This window comes from Arvicanthis niloticus, chromosome 2 (genome assembly GCF_011762505.2).
Source record: "Arvicanthis niloticus isolate mArvNil1 chromosome 2, mArvNil1.pat.X, whole genome shotgun sequence".
In the NCBI taxonomy this organism is placed as follows: Eukaryota; Metazoa; Chordata; class Mammalia; order Rodentia; family Muridae; genus Arvicanthis; species Arvicanthis niloticus.
Window position 1 is genome coordinate 92,160,145 of NC_047659.1, and position 22,823 is coordinate 92,182,967.

At 39.4% G+C, this 22,823-nt stretch overlaps 1 protein-coding gene across 1 annotated transcript in view; it reads right to left on the reverse strand.

Annotated features, from left to right (window-relative positions):
• Ubr1 (ubiquitin protein ligase E3 component n-recognin 1) overlaps positions 1 to 20,628 on the reverse strand; it is a 112,304-nt gene extending 91,676 nt beyond the window's left edge. Inside the window, exons 1-3 of the mRNA XM_034494620.2 lie at positions 20,338 to 20,628; positions 9,871 to 10,127; positions 6,334 to 6,412 (exon numbers count right to left, since the gene is read on the reverse strand). Coding sequence (XP_034350511.1) covers positions 6,334 to 6,412; positions 9,871 to 10,127; positions 20,338 to 20,418 — 417 coding nt within the window. The 5' untranslated portion in view covers positions 20,419 to 20,628. The remainder of the gene's footprint in view (positions 1 to 6,333; positions 6,413 to 9,870; positions 10,128 to 20,337) is intronic.
• Positions 20,629 to 22,823: the final 2,195 nt, after the last annotated feature.

Sequence of the window (22,823 nt, forward strand, 5' to 3'; positions counted from 1 at the left end):
AGAATGCCTGTGTATGAATTTTCATTTTTACTATATAAACCTTTAAAATCAATACAATGATACATAGTAATTAACTATTTAATATACTATCTTCATTTACATTAATATCCTACAGTCACTACCATCTTCTTCCTTTCAGTGTTCCTAGGGAAAAAAACAAAAATAGACTAACTCAGGCAGAAGATAATGAGAACAATGTGATCTGGACTTTTTCTCAGAACTTCCTCCCGACCCCATATAGTAAGAAAGCACCAGACCACCTGTGAGACATACTTTCAGCCCCAAAAGCTACAGAAACCTTTCTCAGCTTACAATCCACACAAAACCCACAAGTTGGACTTTATTCAGGCTACAATGTATTGACTGTGCTAGAGGGTGAGCTTCATTCATCTCAGAGGCCTTTCAGAAAACCTCAGAAAAGAAAGGTTCTAGATTCTAAGACACCTAACTTCAGAGGGAAGAACAAATCATAGGAGGGAAGATGGTTAGAGAAATGGAAGCTTCAGAAAATCTACAACTGCAAAGGGGAAGGAAAAGCAAAAGCAACGAGCGAGCCAACCAGTACATGGGTAATACAAAGGGCTCACAGGGCTAAAGCTGAGACTAAAGCTGGACGAACAGACACATGTCTGCAATCCTAACCCAGGGAAGTGAAAGCATATCGATCAGAGGGTCAAAACCATTCTGTTACACAGAGAGTTCCAGACTAACCTGGACTATATGAGACTATGGGGGCGGGGAAACCCAAAACAAACAAACAAAAACACTTGAGACTAGATAAAAGATCAAAAAAGAGAAAAGTGAGATACAGGCCCTAAGAATGAAGTAACCAATGGGGAGAAAAATAACAAGAAATAAAGCACATGTGAAATACAACAGCAAAGCACAAAATCTAGAAACTAAAATTTAGCAAATCTGCTAGGCATGGTGGTTACACACCTTTAATCTCAGTACTTAGGAGGTAGGCAGATTGGTTTCTATTGTATGTTCCAGACCAACCCAGGATATATAGTGAGACCTTATCTCATAAATAAATAAATAAATAAATATTTTAAGTCAATTTAAAAAAATGACACAAACCAAATTTAAAAGATAGAAAAATATTTTAGCCATCCATTATGATCCAGAATCCCACTCTTACCAATCAGAAACGGAAACGTATATCTATAAAAGATTTGTTATTCAATAAAACAAAATAAATGACAAATAATAATACCAAAGTAGCTTCCTTCAAAAGCTAAAAGCAGGAGCTGTAGAAATGGCTCAACAGTTAGGAGCATTTGACTGCTCCTGCAGGGGAGTGGGGTTCAGTTCCCAACCCCATGTGCAGCGTACACTCAGTTAGCCCTGTACAACTAATCTATGAAAAGATGCTAATGCAAAGGCAATATAATATCCCCACATCTTTTTTGTTGTTTTGAGACAGGATTTCCTACATAGCCCAGTGAGGCCTTGAGTTCTGAATCCTGCCTCAGCCTCCCTGGTGCTAGAATTAAGAATTACAGGTATCCACCACCACACCCAGTTCTCATGTCCTTTTGTTCAATTTTTTTTAGATTTATTATTTCACACGTGGAGGTATTTTGCCTGCATGTATCTTTGTGTACCCATAAAGGTCAGAAGAGGGCATCAGGTCCCCTAGGACTGGGGTTACAGACCGTTGTGAGGTGTCATGTGGGTACTAGGAATCGAACCTGGATGCTCTGCAAGAGCAACCTGTGCTCTTAACCACTGAGCCATCTCTCCAGCCTTAACCCACATCCTTTTAATGAACATATAAATTGGCCCAGTAACACAAGAAAAAGACCTGACCTAAATCTATCAAAATTTTATGGAACAACCCAAGTTCATCAATAGAAACAGATAATCAAAATGTGATGTTCTATAGTAGAATCTTATTTAAGCTTAAAAAGGAAGGAAATCATGATATATGCTGCATTTGAACTTGAGAGCTTTATGCAAGTCAAGCTAGTCACACAAGACAAACACTGATTTCAACACCAGAAGAGGCACTTACAGAAGTCACATTCACAGAGAGCAGAAGTAGAATGATGGCTACCAGGAGAAAAGCAAGGAAAGGAGAGCCACGGTTGATATGTTTGTTTTACAGAGTGAGATGAAGGATGGGGCAGGCGGTGGGAATGGGTGTACAGCATGAACTCTTAAAACTTAGCACCACCCAGCTGCGCACACACTTAAAAATGGTTCAGACAGTACATTTTATATGCATTTAACAAAAACAGAAATTGCTGGGCAGTGGTGGTGCATGCCTTTAATCCCAGCACTTGGGAGGCAGAGGCAGGCGGATTTCTGAGTTCGAGGCCAGCCTGGTCTACAGAGTGAGTTCCAGGACAGCCAGGGCTACACAGAGAAACCCTGTCACAAAAAAACAAAACAAAACAAAAAAAACCATAGAAATTGGGTGGGAGGGGGTCTTTCAAAACTAAAAACACAAATCCTTCAACCTCAAACAATCTACCTCCACAGATCAAGTCTCAGAATACTTATTTTTCATATGCACATGAATAAAAACACACATATAAATAAGTGAAATAAATGTAAAAATGTTTAAGAAAATAAAAAAGGTATGAAACTAAGAGAGGTGCTTCACACCTGTAATTCTAGCACCTGAGAAGCTGAAGCAGGAGGACTGCCGTGAGTTGGAGATCAGCCTGAGTACACAGTACAGAAACTGGGCTCTATTCTCAGCATCACATATTATGTTTGTCTACACCAGTGCTACTCAACCTTCTAATACTGTAACCCTTTAGTCCAGTTCCTCATGTTATCATATGGTTATGGTAATCCACAACCATAGAATTATCTTAATTGCTACTTCATAACTGTATTTGCTAGTTACGAATTGTAATGTAAACATCTGTGTTTTCTACAGTCTTAGGTGACCCCAAAAAGGGGTTAAGATGCACAGGTTGAGAACCACTGGTCTAAAGCAGCATTGTAATGAACATGAAAAATACATAAACACAGGACCAAGGAAAAACCTTCAGCAGCAGAAGAGTCCAAGACAGTGTTTGGAACAATGAAGAAGCAAAACTTGAGCTCAATTTACAGAATGACAGTCTGTCTTAGAAACACACAAAACATACACAAAAATGATACATTGAAAAGGTATCAGCACTGGGAATACAGTTCAGCAGTACACCACCTGCCTAGCATATATGACTAAGTTCAGTTCTCATTACCTCAAAGACTGTTTTTATTGGACTAGGCTATAGCGCCACAATAGAGCTCTCGCCTGACAAGTGTGTACAAAGCACACCAGCTCAACCTCCAGCATTGCAAGTGTAGAGTGAAAAATTATAAAGACCATTTTATGAAATATATATAGGCTTTTTCTTTACCCTAAACCTGAGCAAAAGAATGCAAGTTCCAGAAAGCGGAACTGGATGTAAGATTTCAGGCTTTCACTTTCACACATTTCAGACATTCCGGGTGGAGGGCATTATCTCTGAATCAGAGGACACTTGCTGGATTAACATTCCTCAAGCCTCAGGGTGGGGCTATGGCAAGTGAGAAATAGTTAACCTGAAATAGTTGGTAATGACAGGGTAGGGCACAGTGACATGGAAAAACTACATTCTTGAGAAGAATGAGTGTGCAGAGTGATTTTCACATGACTCTAAATCACTTAGGGTGGGTGTCTCTGAAATGTTCCACTGTTCTTGGTTCCCCCCCTCTTGAGGTTTTCCCAGTGTTACAACCTGCTGATGTTCAAAATTTGTAAACCAACCAATCATGTGTAACCGCACGAAAATGCAACCAATCAGCCAGGCGGTGGTGGCACACGCCTTTAATCCCAGCACTTGGGAGGCAGAGGCAGGTGGATTTCTGAGTTCAAGGCCAGCCTGGTCTACAGAGTGAGTTCCAGGACAGCCAGGACTACACAGAGAAACCCTGTCTCGAAAAAACCAAAAAAAAAAAAAAGAAAGAAAGAAAGAAAGAAAGAAAGAAAGAAAGAAAAAGAAAAAAAAGAAAATGCAACCAATCATGTGTAACCGCACGAAAATTCTGTCCTTTCCCCACCCCATGCTTGCTGGCCTTTTGTCAAAATTCTGTTCCTGTGTGGATGAGCAGTTTTGACCTTGGCTAGCCAACTCTCCCCAATAAACCTCTGCTGATTGCATCCAGGTATGGTTTCTTGTGATTTTTGGGTGGTCGTGATTTCCTGAGACTTGAGGAAGGGTCTCCCGACTCTGAGGGTCTTCACAAGATAACATACAACGACTGGGAATCTGGCTCCATGAGAAAGTGCTTGCCAACCTCACGTAAGGCTCAAAGTCCAACCCAAACATGGATAAAATTAGGTATTTACCTACACAGTATACTGAAAAGAATCTAGGAAAACTGAATAATATAGAATATAAATAAAATTTTCAGTTGGCTTTTACTCCACCTGGAGATGGAGTCTGCCCTTGCCCCCTTCTCCTCTCTCCTCTTCTCTGGCACGTTACATATTGCTCCTTATCCCTTCCCATGGCTAATGGCTGTGCTTCGTTCTCTTGTAAAGTATATCTTGTCAGAGAATCTACTCCAGGTAGAGGTCACTTGCAAGGTTTAACAAGGAAATGAATAATACTAACCCGGAGTCCAGACAGAGGAAATTTCAATACTATTAAAGTTCCCTATTGTTGGGAGCTGACTTTAAGCAGAAAGCGGCTAGATCAACTTTGCAACCATCTGGAACCATATAACCCGATGAAAGACTTGGTTTTCAAAAGCCTATAACAGCTGAAGCACACTCTGATAAGTATATTGTTTATCCCACATAGCTTGTTTTGCTGTTTAGTGACCCCAGCTGTAGTGTTCTCCTATTTGTGCTTATAAATACCCAGGATTTCCTTGTAAGGTGGTGTAGTAGTGGAGTAGGGTGGTATAGTGTGTGGTGTAGTGGTGGTGTAGTAGTGGAGTAGAGTAGGAATTGTGTGTGTTGAAGACAGTAAAGGAGACTTGACTACAGATCCTCTGGTTTGTTTTCCATTCTTCGAGTTTCTCCCCCTTCTTCCCCCCACTCTCTTTCTTTTGCTAGACCCCGATCTGTGGACAGAGCGGGCCGCAACACCCTATGTGACCAACTCTAAAAATGTTCCATTCTCTGTGTACTCTCCTTTGAAGAATAATTTTTTTAAGCTTATAGACATAACTTTTTCTTTGTTACTCAAAAGCCTCTCTTTTTATGTATGTAGCCTGTGCTGGCCTAGAACTTTCAAGTTTACAAAACATATGGACTATGTAACTTCAAAGGTTGTTTACATTTTACTCAGTACTTGAGGCATATTATATATACAAGGAGAAACATGAATCATCATGTCTGTCTGAGCCCAGAATACAGAACCAGCATTATTATGTGAGAAATACATTTTAGCTCTAATAACAAAACTGCCTAATAATTCAACAGAAAAGGCAACTGTAGCCACCTGCAGCCATGGATCAACTGGGTTCACCTGAAAGGGGGGCTAGAAATAAAAGGGGGACAGAGGGCGAGAAGAGATGAAGCCAAGACAAAGTTCTCAGATCAAGGCTCAAAGTTTAATGTTCAGCTCTCAATTTAAAGGGGAAGCCCCACCAAAACCCTTTCTTGTTTCAGCTGGAAATGGATGGGGGAACCCATCCTTGGTCACTGCCAGAGATGGGTGGAGGAACCCATCCTTTGTCACAGCTGGAGATGTCTCAAGGCAAGCCCAAGGGCAGTTCTTCTAAGTTCTGTGCAGGCAAGGTGGGTAACTCCACCTAGATCCTATCACTTGGTCTGTTGTGGTAAACAAGGTCGTTCAGGCCTGCTCAAGGCAGGGGAAGGGCACAATTTTCCCTTTTTAGTTTTTTAAAAATGAGCAGTGCCAGCAGCTGGATGGGGTATAAGATTTTATCCTATCTAGGGTAAAGAGTGGCCCAGCGACCATGTATGGCTTAGGTTGGTGTCTATATTGCTCCTATATTACCCGTCCTCGAGGAAAACATACATAACATATTGATGTACAACCTTTAACAGGCAACCTCAACCCCATTATTAATTAAGAGAGCACAAGAAGAATTAAGTTTAGAGACTGATGCATTGCCTACTGTGCTCAGAAGTTTCCTGAGAATTGATAACTTTAAAACAACTTACAGAGAGTCAAATTGTCCAAGAATGTAGGAAACTAGAACTCACATATACAATTTTAAAATCTCAAATTGGTCTAATCACTTCATACATTATCCAAGTATGATTAAAGACACATATCAGAGCTATTTAGCAGAAAATAAAACAGCTCAAAAGCTTAGACTACATGGTCATCAGATTCCCACTAAGTGATTTCATGTGTATAGTTTTCATACCTTGTAACGATGGTTTTTATGAACACTACTCTGGAAGCAGTCCATACAGAGCACACACGTTGGATCAATTGCACAATCCCTAAAGAAGATAAAGAATTAGATTCCAAAAACCAACTTTCACTGACACTTAAGTAAGTGAGCTTCCTGTGTGGTGGACAAAATAACACCAAATGCCTCCAACAGCTGACTTCTAAGAACACTTGGAAAAAAGACAACGCTGCTGACATAATTTAGCCTCATTTCTAAGAGGCTTGAGTCCATAGGATGTTCAGTTTATAACTTTGAGCTTTAAACTATTAATTATATGGAAAATTATGTTTCATTCATTATCTGCCATTGTCACCCTTTAATTTACATGTACGTTTCACAATTGCTGTGCACTGTAACTGAGGTTTCAATAAGACAAAACTCATTGATTATATATTGATGGATTCCCAAATACCAAGCAGTACCTGGCACGTAAGAATAAGCACAGAATCAAGAGACACTCAGTCCCTCTTTGCTCTCCCTTATGTGCTTTTACAACACATGATACCATTTCACATTTTCAGAGAAACACAACAACAACCTAAGTTACTACAAGGTACAGAATAAAAAATTTTAAATATTTGAAGTAACAAAATTAAAAAGTTTAAAAATAAATGTTGGAGTTGTGTGTGCTGGCACACATCTGTAGTTTCTGCACTCCTGGGGTGAAGGAAAAATTGTTGAGAGTGGAAAGACTGACCTACAAAGTGAGTTTAAGCCTAGCCTGGGCTAGATACTAAGCCCCTATCTCAGAGCTGGAGAAAGAGAAAAAGGAGTAGGGAAAAGAGGATGAAACTTAAACAGCTGATAGGACCTAAAGGGTGCCCAAAATTCTGTAAAATTCTTAGTAAAAATATATCATCTAATCTGTTTAAAGGAGTTTCTAATTTAAATTTTATTTTTAAGAATTCCATGAGTATTGCATTTTACAAAATCTATATGCCTCTCTCTTTCCCCTGCAACTTATTCTGTATCCTCCTCCACTTTTCCTAAATTCACTACCTCTTCTTTATTACTGATGCACACACAAACCCTGCCCATATGGATATGTGTTGAGGGCTGACCACTTGAACTGGGTAACCCCAGGGAGTTTGTTCCTAGAGAAAATACATCTCTCTTCTTCAGCAGTTACTGGCTGCCAACAGCTCTTCATCTAGGTGCAAGAACTCATGCAGTCTTCCTGTCCATGCTGGCATGTCAACTGGTGCTATCATTATACAGGTCTGATCAGGAACCTGTACTATTAAGATTTCATGGGTGCAGCTTCCTTGTTATGTTTAGAAGTCACTATCTAATACTAGGTGTCCTGGTATTCTGCCGCTTAAACTCCCCCACCCTGCTGCCTCCTTTTCGGGACTGTTCTGTAGGTATAAAGGCTGCATCTTTATGATGTAGGTGCATCATTTGTGGCTGGGTACCCCAAAGTCACTTATCCATTTTGGCAAGTTGCAGACCTCTATAATAATTTTCTTCAGCACTATTGACACTTTTAAATTAATTAGTAATGTTTTGTTGGGAGTAGAGGAAACTATCCTATATTTTGTGGGATATTGTAACAGCAATCACGGTTTCTACATACTAACAATCCCTAACTGTCAAAATGCTTCCAAGAAATTTAAGAAAGATGAGGGCTACAAATGTTATATGCTTTAGTTGAGACTGAGCTTTGGTTTAAAATTTATAAGAGATAAAGTAAATTACTATACAACATAACAAAATAGAATACAAATACAAGAGCTAATTTTTTTTTCCCTGAGAGAGTTAACAGGAAACCATTTCAAAAACTGTGTTTTTAAAAACTGTTAACTAAGACTGAAGTGATGGCTCAGTGGTTAAGAGCACTGGCTGCTCTTCCAAAGGACTGGGGTTTGAGTCTCAGCAACCATATGACAGCTCACAATTGCCTCTAACTCTAGTTCTAGAGGACCGCTTTTCTGGATTCTTTGTGTACAGGCACATACATGGTACAGAAACATACATGCAGGCAAAACACACTAAATAAAAACATTGTAAGATACAGGAAAAAAAAAACCCCACAAAACTCTTAACTATGCACAATCAGTGAAGCCTAAAATGACAGCCAAGCATAGACAATGAAACTCTACTGGTAAAGGCTAAAAAGTCAAGTCATGACCTAAATGACCTCAAGTAAAGAAGAAAAGCAAAAAGTGGTGCTAGTATCTAAAAGTCAAAAAAATTCTGCTGGAAGTACACACACAGAGCTGTACACATGTAAGTCCCAAGTGGATCTCTATGAATTTGAGGCTATCCTGGTCTACACGGTGAGTTCCTGGCCAAATAAGGCAATATAGTAAGACCCTGAATCAATCAATCAATAAAAATTTAAAAATAAAAAACAAAAACGTCAGGCAGGAATGCAGAGTAAGAAACTTCTCTGATTTACAATGACATTTAAGACAGTTTCTTTACCAAAAACAAAAAGCCTGCACCTGCCTCCAATTTCCACACAACTGACCTTTTACCCTCAACTATATTCCAGCTGTTCCCCCACAGCCCTTGACCTGTAGTTCTGAGAACCAAAAATTCTGAAAGGTTTTGTTCCTTTGTGGGCTTACACCAAATTTCAGTCAGTGATTAAAAAAAACAAATCCTATTTTGTGTGATATATATATATATATATATATATATATATATATATATACACACATATATATACATACACATACATAGATACACACACATACATACATAGGTATAAATATATATCATATATATCATATATCTTATATATATTTTTATATAATTTATATATAAATTTTTAATATATGTATGAAACCAGCTGGGCGGTGGAGGCACACGCCTTTAATCCCAGCACTTGGGAGGCAGAGGCAGGCGGATTTCTGAGTTCAAGGCCAGCCTGGTCTACAGAGTGAGTTCCAGGATAGCCAGAACTACACAAAGAAACCCTGTCTCGAAAAACACACACACACACACACACACACACACACACACACAAAATATATGTATGAAACCTGGATAGTGGGCTCATGCCTATAATCCCACAGTGAGTTCTCCTTCAGCACAGGCAACAGAATCTAAAAGGTAAAAACTTTAAATATATATTTACATGTTTTTATTTATATGACATGTGACTGCAGACTTTATATTACTTGTGAGTATTTATTTCTTTGTGAATATTCATAGATCTGTTACAGAAATCTAACCTGTTTGATTACGAGGTTCTATTAAGCTACTTTTGAGGAAGTATTCTGAAATATACCTGATCTCAAAAGTTTTAGAAAGAGTATACATTACACAGACACAAAACAAAGATCTATTTCTTAGGTCCTTCTGAGGAACAGAACAAGAGAGAGAACTGTGTAACAAGGAACCAACTAAAAATCAAGCTACATGAAAAAAATAGGTTTAAAGTATAAAACAAAGGAACTTGAGATTAAGCACACTATAGACAGCAATGAACTAGGAAAAGGCATGCTGCAAACCATAAGCTGTAAATTATAACTAATCCTACACATTTCTGATACTTACCTACAAGAATATGTCGTTTCTCCACTTTTGAAAACCTTCCCGCACAACTGAAATGCTCCACTGTGCTTTAATTTCTCTAAGCAAATATCCGGATCCTCTCCAAATAAGTACCACTCCAAAGGAGTGAATATTGACATTTGTACGTTCTCTTCTTGCTTTTCCAAATCTGGGTCCATCTCAGCAAAATAAATGTCTGGCACTAATTGTGCCAAATGATGTAAGAAAGCAGTATAGAAATCAACTTGCTGATCCCACCACTGAAAGGAAGAAAAGATGACAATCAGACTTTTCACAAGTTCTTTTTTTTAGTTAAAAAATATAGAGTATTTTATTTGAGAATTTCATATGAGCACATGACATTTGATCATATTAACCACTCCCCCTCCCCTTACCTCTGCCCCTCACTTCCCCATCCCCCCTAATTTCATGTCCTTCTCCTTTATGTATTACATCTAACTCATTAAGTCCGATTTGCGTTGCCCATATACTTATAGTGTGGGGCCAACCACTGAAGAATGGCTGGCCAGTCAGGGGTCACACTATTAAAGCCAACTTACTTCTTAATGATTGAGGAGTACAATGGCATAATTCTGTACTTTCAAAGCAATTTGCAATATCTTTATCCTTCATCAATACAAAATAAGAGGTGAATCAAGATAGCTTACATGACATGTATAAGTAAGTACCTGCCATCAAGCCTGATGACCTGGTGATTCCCAGGATTGACACGGTCCAAGAGGAGAACTGATACCTGCATGCTGTGCTCTGACCCACACATGTGTGTGCATTGTGTCACGTGTGAACCCACACACACCAACACACATACACACACAGACTCAAGATAGATAGATAGATAGATAGATAGATAGATAGATAGATAGATAGAAAGAAATTAATTTTAGGTGTTCTTTTTTAAGAGTTGAATTAATTGTGGGTTAGACATAAAGAAACACAACTAGAAAATATATGGAGATATATGTCCTGATATATAATATTCTTTAAGTTACACTGTTAAATAAAAGGCAAAAGGCCTGGTGATGGTGCACACCTTTAATCCCAGGACTCAGGAGGCACAGGCAGGCAGGTCTCAGGGAGTTCAAGACCAGCCTGGTCTACAGATTGAGTTATAGGACAGCCAGGGCTGTATAAAAAAAGGTACAGAAGAGTGAGTTCATCTGCTACTGCTTATACAAAGGAGGCAAGAAGATACACTGTATATGCTTATATTTAAATAGAAGATCTCCGGGGAAAGGGTAGGTATGGCTAAAGTAGTAGAGTGCTTGTCTAACATATAGAAAGTCCTGGGTTCTACCCACAGCACTACATTAAACCCCAGCATGGTGGCACACAATTCTAACACCTCACTCTGGAGGTAGAGGCAAAAGGATCAGAAGTTCAAGGACACCCTCAGCTACACATCAGATTCAAGGCCTGGGTTATATGATACCTGTGCCTTTTAAAAAACAACTCTGAAAATTTCAAAAATAAATTAAAAATGGAAAAAGCCCTGGGAAGGATTTGATTTTCACTGTGTACCTTAATGGTGGTTTGAATATACAATATCCACACAGGCCTACCCACATGCTTAAACAGTTGGTTCCAGCTGGAGGTGCAACTTTGGGTTTGGGAGGCTGTTAAACCTGGAGAATAAGAACCTTACTGGAGGTAACAGGAAGCCAGGAACCTGGGTCTGAAGGTTACAGCCAGCTGCTCAGCACCCTTTGCCCCAGTCTCTCTGTTTTCTAATCCATCACAAAAGCATGAGCCAGCCGCCTCAGGCTCCAACCATCAGATAAGTATGCCCTCCTAGCCATGAAACTAGGAGCTAAAATAAATCAGTCTTCCCCTAAGCTGCCTCTGTCAGATGTTTTGTCCCAGCAAAAAGAAAAAAACTACACACCTTGTAAACTTTTATTCACATGTGTGTGCATGTCCACACATATGCACACTGTCTACAAAACTCATTCTAAAAGCTTATTTAATCTCATATATCTCAGTACAAAATTACTCATAAAAGTAAAACACTTAAAGCCAGAAAATGTCCCTCCTGTTTATTTCAATATAGCACTTACTGCAGAAAACATTCATTCTGTTCCCCTATCTAATATCATTAGTTACAAATATTCATTCACTTAGTAGTGCTGGGAGCTGAACCCAGGGCCTGGTGCACACTAAGCTGGCTACCTATATTTGTTTTGTTTCTGTGTGAGACAAGGTCTCACTATGTAGCCCTTGGCTGTCCTGAAACTCATTTTTTTTTAGCTCTGGCTATCCTCAAATTCAGAGAGTTATCTGCCTGCCTCCACCTTTGGGGTGCTGAGATTAACGGCATGTGCCACCACACATGGCCATTAAATTGATTAATTTAAATGTTTACAACTAGTTCTTTCAAGTAGACTGGAAGCTCCTGAGGAAAGAAATTGCCTTTCAAAACTCTTTTTCTCTTATAAATTTTAAACCAAGGCAGTGGTGGAGCATGCCTTTAATCCCAGCACTTGGGAGACAGAGGCTGGCGGATTTCTGAGTTTGAGGCCAGCCTGGTCTACAGAGTGAGTTCCAGGACAGCCAGGGCTACACAGAGGAACCCTGTCTGGAAAAAACCAAAAAAAAAAAAAAAAAAAAAAAAAAAAAAAAAGCTCTCAGTTATCACAATATTAAGTACTGGCTGCTAAAAATAACATAAATGTTGGCATTAAGCCTTTGTAACTTTGTCTATAGATGCATTTCAGTAGACACAGCATAATTATATTCTTTTACAAAAGTTTCCACTATTGCCACAACTATAAATTTTGCTTTTTTGTTTTAAATTTTTAACTCTTTAAGGTTTATACAACATGTTTTGATCACATTCAGCACCTCTCCCCCAACTCTTCCAGATCCACTTCTCCCTACTTCCCTACAAACCCAACTTTGTGTCTTTTTTTTTTTTAACCCATCAAGACCAATTTGTGCTGCAAATTGGATGTATGGTCTTCCTCTAGAGTGTGGTTGACTTACTAGGAACACTCTTAAAATAAAATTTTCTCCCTCTTACAAAAAGCTAATGACTACCATGGTTCCATGGCTAGGGGCAGGGTTTATGTCCACCTCCAATCTCCATGCTATGATTTAATCTGGCTTGAGTTTGCATCGATTTTGTGTATGTTGGCAAAACCCTGTAAATTCATATGCTTCCCTGCTGTGTCCAAAACACACTGTTTCCATCATTGGATATACATCTGCCTCTAACTCTTATACCCTTTCCAGTCCCTTTTCCATAAGGATCCCTGAGCCTTGGGAGGAGAGGTGAGTTTTCATTATTTTTAATTTTCATTATTATTGTTGTTGCTGTTGTTATTGTTGTTGTTATTATTAATCTTACTTAGTAGCTCAGGCTGACCCCAACCTATTTAGCTCAGGCTGGCCTTGAACTCATGGTAATTCTCCTGCCTCATCCTCCCAAGTTTGAGAATTATAAGTATGAGATTGTAACACTTCTTATACCCAGCTCAAGAAATTGTTTTTCAATCAAAATGCTTGTGATCTCTTTTTAGATTAAAACACACACACACACACACACACACACACCCCACACACAGCCAATAAGCTATATCAGCCATGATGACTGAAGTTTAATCCTAGCTACCACAAGGTACAAGGATAAAACTGACTTCTGAGAGGTGTCTTCTGACCTCCACATATATGGTAAGACACAGGAGTACCTGTACTCACATATATTCATATGTACATACATACATATATACATACATATGCATGTATGGACACACATACCTACACCCACACAAAATAAGTAAAAAAAAAAAAACCATAGAATATGTATCTTACTGAGTAAACAAGAAATTCAGGAATTATTAATGGTGAATGCTTCATTTTTTTCCCCCTTTTGGTTGTTTTTAATGTTTTCTTCCACTTGTAACAGGAATTAAATGTTTAAGTTAAAAGACCAGAAAAACAAACAAAAAAAACCAATTCCCTTCACAACATTTGGAATTAAGGGAAATCTTTCCTAATCGACTGTCCATAAAACAAGTTCTCACAACATTTAAATCCTAGACATTCCGAACATTTTCCCTGTCCCCATGGAGATCTAAAATCTGCAGCTACAGATTCCCCTGTGGTAGATTCTCATTCAAACCACACCTCACCCTTCCATAAGTCAACTGCTAGACATCTGTAGTCTTCAGAGGCCTGCCACTTCTTACATTCCTTTTTCTGATTTAAAAATATTTTTAATTTTATTTATTTGTTTGTTTTTTCAGACAGAGTCTTACAATGGTGACCTGGAACTTGGCTTGTAGAGTAGGTTTGTCTTGAACTTAGAAATCTGCCTGCCCTGTCTACCAAATTGTGGGATTAAAGACTTGGCTGATTCTGCTTTTCCTTCTCTCTCTCTCTCTCTCTCTCTCTCTCTCTCTCTCTCTCTCTCTCTTCCTCTCTTTCTTTTTAAAGAGCGGTAAAAAAATCTAGAGGCTCTGGAATTTTTCATAGGTAGTACCAAATTAGCAATAAGAAAACATTTCTAGTCATAAAGAAATCCTTGGGCATGCAAGTTTCCTTGTATTGTTTAACAAGTACTTTTTGTTTTGCTTTGTTTTTGTTTTTTTGAGACAGGATTTCTCTGTGTAGCCCTGACTATAAACCAGACTGGCCTTGAACTCAGAGATCCACCTGCCTTTGCCTCCAAAATGTTGGGATTAAAAGCATGCACCACCATGCCTGATAACAAATTCGTGTGTGGTGTGTGGTGTGTGTGTGTGTGTGTATTATATATATATATATATATATATATATATATATATATATATATATATTATATATTATAATATATATATATAATATATTTGGGGGGGTGAGACAGGGTTTCTCTGTGTAGCCCTGGCTGTCCTGGAACTCACTCTGTAGACCAGGCTGGCCTTGAACTCAGATATCCGCCTGCCTCTGCCTCCCAAGTGCTGGGATCAAAGGCGTGCGCCACCACTGCCCGGCACAAATTCATGTTTTTAAAAACAACACAATTTCTGCTTTCAAAGAGCACATTCTCTACTTGGAGAGTGTAGGAAACTAATGGCTTTTAGATCAGTCCCATGGTCCTATGGACAAGTAAATCTAGGCTTTTTTTCCTCTCTGTCAGTTCCATATTGTCAGCCCTAATCTGACAGTCTCCCTTCCATACTACATTTCATTATTCCTGCTAGCCTTGTGCTGTCTGTAAACATAAGTTTCTTATGTATTTGTGGCATTAACAATATAAGTCAGAGCAATATAGAGAAGCTATGACAAGCACAGTCTCTTCTGTCTCCACCTCTGTCTCTCCTCTTTACTCTTGAGTTAAAGTGTAATAAGTATGCTGTCAAAACCTGGTTTTTATAAGCATCCCGTCTTTCTTAAGCAGCCGTCTTCCATTTTCATCTCTGACCGTACTTCTTTTTGAGTCTTTGGATAAATGCAATGTTTTCCTACAGCTCTTTTCAGTGTACGGACTATACACTTGTAAAACAACTAAGATATTTTCTTATATTTCAAAGTAAAGCATGTGTGCATTAAAAAAGAATGAATGAAAAGACATACCTTCCTGTGGTTAGTGCCATTGCTAAGCTTTCTCATAAAAATAAAGTCTGAAAGGCTTTTTAAAAGTTTTCCCATATAAGCATATTAAGTGGTTTGAGTCTCATTCTACTGAGTCAAGTAGACCATGTTTAGAAGAACAGCATTAAGTAGACTATTAGAAAGAATAGTTAAGAGAATAACTGTGGACTTGGCTCTGATCAGGACCTGAATTGCTTCTGGGGAACAAGTGGGTACTTAAGGAAGCATAATATTTCTTCTGGCTCTTTCTGTGGCGTTTGCTAATATAGCCTATTCCACAAGCATTCCAGTTGTTATAGGGACATAACATTTTTTTAAAGGATGCATCATGCTAGTCATGATGGGTTGGGAGTTATAGGCCAGTCTGGGCTATATAACAAAATTCTGTCTCAAAAAAGTAAAGAGAAAACAAACAAACAAAGGAATTCATCAATCAAAATAAAAACAGCTATTGCTTCTTTCACAAGTGCCATGTTAACTCATACAGGAGTTCGTGTAAGTCACCAGGGAGTAGTGAAGTCTTAACTTTGTCTTAAGCTACCTGAGACAATGGATTAAGGTTTATACAAAATTATTTCACAAAATATAGCACAGGATTAATGCCTTTAGAGAAACTGGATATTGTAATGGCAAGAGAAATTTGAAATAGCCTTCAAAGGCAGCATATAAAGAACAGGCAAAGACACCTTTACCTTTCCATGGTTCATCATGCATCATGATTTACACATCTATCTTTCCAGACAGATTCTCTATGAAGTACTAAAGACTGACACAGAACTGATTTAGTCTTAAAGATTACACTGGTTGCTCTGTAGAGAAATGACTGGAATGCTTTGTCCAGCATCGCTCCAGGGACTTGCCCTGACTAGGGATGGCAAGGGAATGAAGAAATGACAGACTCAGAGACAAAAAGCTGGGACCAGACAGCCTGGACTCACAGATGGAGAAACCTCAGCACCCCAAAAGCTCACTTGTGTTTATATATATATATATATATGGCACAGACAGGCAGGGCTCTTGCATACAGCTAACAAGAAGGCAGGGTTATGGCATACAGATAAACAAGGAGACAGGGTTTATGGCAGACAGTCTGGATCAAGGGAATGAGACTGGCTAATCTCAATAGGAGCATTCTCTGTAAGAAGTACTCTTCAGATCACAAACATCTTGGGGAAGTGGGGATGGCAGTTATGGTGAACATTTTTTTTTCTACATACACTATCATTACATGCAAATGGACCAGAAGAAGGCTTTGCCATCTCTCTGAGCCTCACCCTGGGAGCAGTGGTGGAGAGGAGGCTTTGCCATTTTCCCATGGGTCTGAGGCCATGTTCCTTGACAAGCTTTTCTCCACATCAACAGCACACATTTACTCAAGGCTTCCTCCCATCCCCACACTGGAAGATGACAAAAGTAGAAGAAAAGAGACCAGCTAAGAAGCTACAGTTGTCTAGGCAACAAATAGTACCTTAGATTACAATGATGAGTGTAAAGACAGACATTTGTATTCAAGAGCTAACAAGGAGGTGCCCTGTACTGAGACCAGAATAACAAAACCCTTGATTTGCCTTCCTAAAATCTACTATGAATGCAGAGACCAAAGACCAGAGACACAGATGTCATCTGTTCCTTTCATTTTACTTCAACTTAATAATTAGGTCATCTTTGCCTCTGTCACATTTCCAACATCTTCCTCAAACTGATACACTTTGGTCTTCCTGTAACAATCTCTCAAGTCCAAGCTGACTCCTATCTGCTCTCTTTTTTAAACAACTATCAGATATGCTAGTGGAGACAAGTAAGCAACTGACTTTATGATTCTGAAGCTCACAAGTGAGATGACCTAGCACTATAAGCTGGGAATTGAACATATATAGGAGTATGAAAAGCTGTAGAACTGGATGAAATCACCTATGCAATGTCAGTATACAGAAAAAGGTCACAGTTCCCTGCCATGTGACACCTTCCTCTTACAAGGAATTTAGATGGGAATCCAGTCAAAGAAAGCAGATGTTCCAGCAGACCACTTAGTGCCCTCTGGATTTCCAATTTTCTCAGTCCTTGTTATGGATCCAACAAACTACCCTTTTCTAAAAACTTCATCCCAGACATTGTCTTCACTCTTATTTTCTCAGCTGTGTGGTTTCTGGGTATATGTGTGTGTGTATTCACACAATTTGACCTCAACTTGATTCCTATAGCCTCAATCATCAATTCTAAGCTAGCTTACTAAGGCTTTCTTGTCAATATATAGCTTCTTGGACCTTTTGGACTTTTACAGTCCAAGAATCAATTCTCTTAGTGAATCTTTTTTTTTTTTTTTTTTAACTCAAATTATTTATTTTTATTTTGGTGAATCTTAAGCAATGTCTTGTATAAATGTTCAATAACTCTTGATTATTATTTCATTGTAAGCTGGACAGTGGTGGCGCATGCCTTTAATCCTAGCACTTGGGAGGCAGAGGCAGGCGGATTTCTGAGTTCAAGGCCCGCCTGGTCTACAGAGTGAGTTCCAGGACAGCCAGGGCTACACAGAGAAATCCTGTCTCAAAAAAAAAAAAATCATTCTAATTTTTAAAATTATTACTATTATTGTATATGGGCAGATAGGTACACATGCCACAGCATGAATGTGGAAGTCAGAGGGCATATTTGTTGGTTCTCTCCTTCCACAGTTTCATTGGTTCTAATGATCAAATCGAGGTACCAAGCTTGTTCAGGAAGCAGCTCCCAGCCATCTTGTCAGCCCTATCATTTCATTCTACTTACTTAGGTGACGTTAGACTTTGTTCACAGGTTACTAAAACACCCTGTATCTAAAAAAAGGAAATTTAGTTTTAAAAAATCAGCAACTGTAACTAGAAAAGCACTCTAATGAGAACAGAAACTTTTATAACAGCTTATAGCTGTCCTGTATTTGTTATTTTGTTTCCACAAGACCCAGCAGTGGTTTGAGATACAAATTAAGCAAACAGTGGTGGGGTGCTGAAGACTCAAGCTGAGCAACAATGTTTGCTTAACCGCAAGGGTTTTAAATAGGGAGAATGAAATGGAAAAGGGCAGCTTGAAAAAGTACAGGAAGTAGGATGAACTCTGGGGTCAAGCAGAAAGGCTCAAGCCAAAAAAACAACGGCTTCACAGTCATAGATCTGTAGCCACTTAAACCACCCCATCTCGAATCTAAATTCTTCATCATTTATATTATCTATATCACTGGACTGAATTTCCTGAGGCTGCGTGACACCACTCCTTGCTTCTCTGTAGAGTTTAAAAAGCCTTGCCCAAAGGAATATATTATTCTTTGAAGGAGTGTTTGTTACAGATTCCTGTTCAATATCTATATACCATTATTTCCAATTCCAAACTAATGGATGTTTTATGGTTTTACTAATGGGGTTTTACAGTGCTAATGGGAAAGAATTAACATAGCAAAGATTTAAATACACATTACTCATCTTTGGTAATAGGAAACTACAACTCTTCTGACTACAACATACTAGATTACAAATCTAGTTATGAATCTTTTTTTTTTTTCTATTTTTGTTTTTAGATGGAGTTTCACTGTCTAGCTCAGGGTTTGCCTGGAACTCCTGAAAGTAAATGATCCTTCTACCTTAACCTATAGCTCAGAAGAGCCCTTGCCTAGCATGCATAAAGCCTTAAGTTTTCTCTCCAACACTAAACAACAACAAAACAAAAATACCCAAATCAACCAAACAAACAAACAACAAAAACAGTTTAGCCACTTGGAAACATTTTCTAGCTGTTTTCATCTGAGTGACATTACCAGTGGTGAAGTGAGTTTCAACTACTTTTGGAGATGGAGGAAGAAGACTGCCAAGTGCTGATCTAGTAGATATATGTTCTTATCCCACCTCTGTCCCTACTGGGTTTTTATCTTACATTCTCTCTAGTCCCCGTGGTTGACTTATTTCTGAGTCATTCTCTTGTCTCATAAAATAATGTTCTAGAGTCTACTGGGGTAAAGTAAGCCAAGAATGAGTTTATTAAAACTACAAACAACTTCACTAACAGGTATGTGTATATACAATGGGCTTGTGTGGATTCGGGTGTTTCCAACACTTTTCCATATGCAGCTATAGACAAACTGATAAAACATGTCATGATCAATAGAGTACTTTATAAGTATCTCCCTCCCTACTAGTTATCTGAAGGGACCACATCAGAACATTTGTGAACATTACCCCACGTTTTAGTCTGATCTGCTAGTATTCTCCCTGCAGCCTGACTGTTGACTCAATTTTATTCTACCTCTCCTTTCTCATTCTTTCAAAATCTAAGAGCCAAGTATAGATCCCAGTATTCTCTCACTTGAAATGTCCCTTCTTCCATATAAAAGGCACGACAAATGACAAATTTCTCTCACTGGGGGCCAGATCTAGGGTTTTCAAGACGCTACAATAATGAATATCTGGACATGACTTGACAGTCGCAACACTCGCTGCCAGCAACAAGTCCACCCGACAAATGCTATATCACACCAGGTTCTGGTCCCAATTCCTATCAACAAGAAGGGTCAGCAATGCGTCTACTGAAAAATGGCCTTCTCCAACCTCACCTCAGTTCCTACAGCAAACTACCTAAATTTGCACGAGTTATACTTCAAAATAGAGACGTGTGTGTCTGAGCACGTTGAGCTTTAATAGATGACAGTCATTAAACTCCATAGATCTGGCTGGCAGGAATGTGTGTAAGAGACGGCTAACTTTATCGGGGGGTGGGGGGAGGGAGGGTCGGTCCTTCTATCCTACGACTCCCCTTCCCCAGAGCCGCCATAGAAAGCGGAGCCCCAAACCCTCCCAGGCGCGGTGGGAAGCTGTTGGTGGAGAGGACAAAAGGCGCTAGCTGATGAAGACTCACCGATGCCGGCCGCTGAGGGGCCAGAGGAGGCTCCGGACTGACGTCCATCCTCTCGGCTCCGTCCATCTCTTCGTCCGCCATCTTAAGGGAAACGAACGCCCGCAGTTCCCGACCCCCGGCCGCCAGCTAGCGGAAACCTGTGGCCGGCCCGACGCGTCAGGGACGACACTTTTACGACGGCCTCTGAAGTCAGGTTTGTCGCAGCACCCGGAGTGGTTTCCGGTCGGCTTCCCGGAAGCAGGCTCGGGAACTGCCAAGCCGGAGGTTTCCGCCCCTGATGGTTAGACCTGCTCCCTTGGGGCTGATTCCGGAGGGAAGTCCTCAACCCTCTACCTTTATCCCTTAACCCTGGAGTAGGCGTGGTGAGATGACAAAACCGAGAAACCTAGTCCATTTGTCGGTAAGGGAAGACAAACCGAATACAACTTCGTTATGGAACACCACGTGAGAAGAACAAGATAGATGTACAGAAACATCGAGGGGAAAAGGTTGCCACAGACTACAAATTTATGCATATGTGCATCTATGTATTGTGCGAAGGAATAGCTCTGAACCTGGAGAAAGCACCCAAGGCCAAGACCAGGGTTGGAGGACAAAGGTGATAAAGAGCTAATTTAGTGTCATCTGTTTTTGATTTTTTTGTTTGTTTAGTTTGTTTGTTTGTTTGTTTTTACCAGACGAATAATAGCCTCCAATTCCACACATTCCTCCCACCTCGGCATTCCAAGTGACAGATGTCAGCCACCTTGCCCCTTTTTATATATATATTTTAAACTTTAGAGACTTGTGCGTATACGTGTGTTTGTGTGTGTATGCGCGCGCCACGATTCATGTTGGAGGTCAAAGGACAATTTGAGGGGATTGGTTTTCTACCATCTTGTCTTCAAATGGAAGTTTTGTTTTTTGTTTGTTTGTTTTAAGGAGATCTGTAAGATCAAATTTTCTTCACATATGCCAACCAAAACAACACATAACTGACTATAGATAGAGGCAGAACTAAAACATCTTCTATTAAATTGGAACTTAAGAAATTTGCAAAAATTAAACATTCCCACATTTTAGATAATATTTGTTTACAGAGTTAATTTTCATTTTAAATGCTGTTTATGCCTGGTGTAACGGCACACACCTTTAAGCACTCCAGAAACAGAGCTAGGTGGATCTCTGAATTCAAGGTCAGCCTAGTCTACCTGAGAGCTACATGATAAGACCACATAGAAAATAAAGAAAAAGAGAGAAAAAATGTTAAAAATGTTATGTTGTTTAAGTGCTTGTAAAGCAGGCATGGGTGGTTTACAACTGTAATGTTAGCTAGCATCTGAGAGGCTGAGATATGAAGGTTGTTTCAAGTTGGAGGCAGCATAACTATCTAGTTCCAGATCAGTCTAGCTGTGAGTGAGGCCCTGTCCCAAAACAACAAAAAGCAGAACACATTGGGTTACATGAAGCCCAGCATAGAAACTTTTAAGCTAATTAAAAATTTTCTCTATCTTAAATCATAATTAGTAAAGATTGATAGAAACCATATATGCAAAACATTCTTGGGAAGAGGCCCAATAATTTTAAGGAGTTTAAAGTGATCCTGAGAAAATAAAATTTGAGAAACACTGTTGTTGGATTGTTCTTTCTATCTTGAGAAGGCAAGTTGTTGGGTAAAAAAATCAAGAGACTGTTTTTTGGGGGAGAGAGCAGGAGACATAAGGCTGAGCTTGTGACTCATTCATTATAAAGGGTTTATCACACACATACACTACAGACACACACCACACAGACACATACACACAAACCAATAATAATAAATGCACCTGCAGACTAGGGTTATAGTTCAAAGGTAGAGAGAGTTTGTCTAGCATGCACATTATCCTGGACTTGATCCTTGGTGCTTAAAAAAGCAGCTATTTTTATATTAAACATGTTTAATGAAGAATGCTAATCATCAAAATCTCATTCTTATGTTAATGAAAACATTTTAATGACAAATGCTAGTCATGGTCTTAGGTTTACTGTTACTGTAATGAAACACCATGACCAGACTAGCTTGAGGGAGGAAAGGGTTTGGTTTACACTTCCACATCACTGTTCATCAGCCAAGGAAGTCAGAGCAGGAACTCAAACAGGACAGGAACCGGAAGGTAGGAGCTGATGGACAGGCCGTGGAAGGACACTGCTTGCTTACTGTGGCTTGTTCATCTTGACTTGCTCAGCCTGCTTTCCTATAGAAGCAGAACCACCAGCCCAGGAGTGGCCCCGCCCACAGTGAGCTGGGCCCTGCCCCATCAATCACTAATTAAGAAAATACCCCATGGAAGGGACCAAATGGAGGGGCAGCGATCAGGATGTGAAGTGAGTGAATGAATAAATAAATAAATAAATAAATAAATGGAAAAAAGAAAAGAAAATGCCGCATGTGCTTTACAGCCCAATCTCGTAGAGGTATTTTCTCAATTGAGGTTCCTTCTGTGATGACTATAGGTCCTATCAAGTTG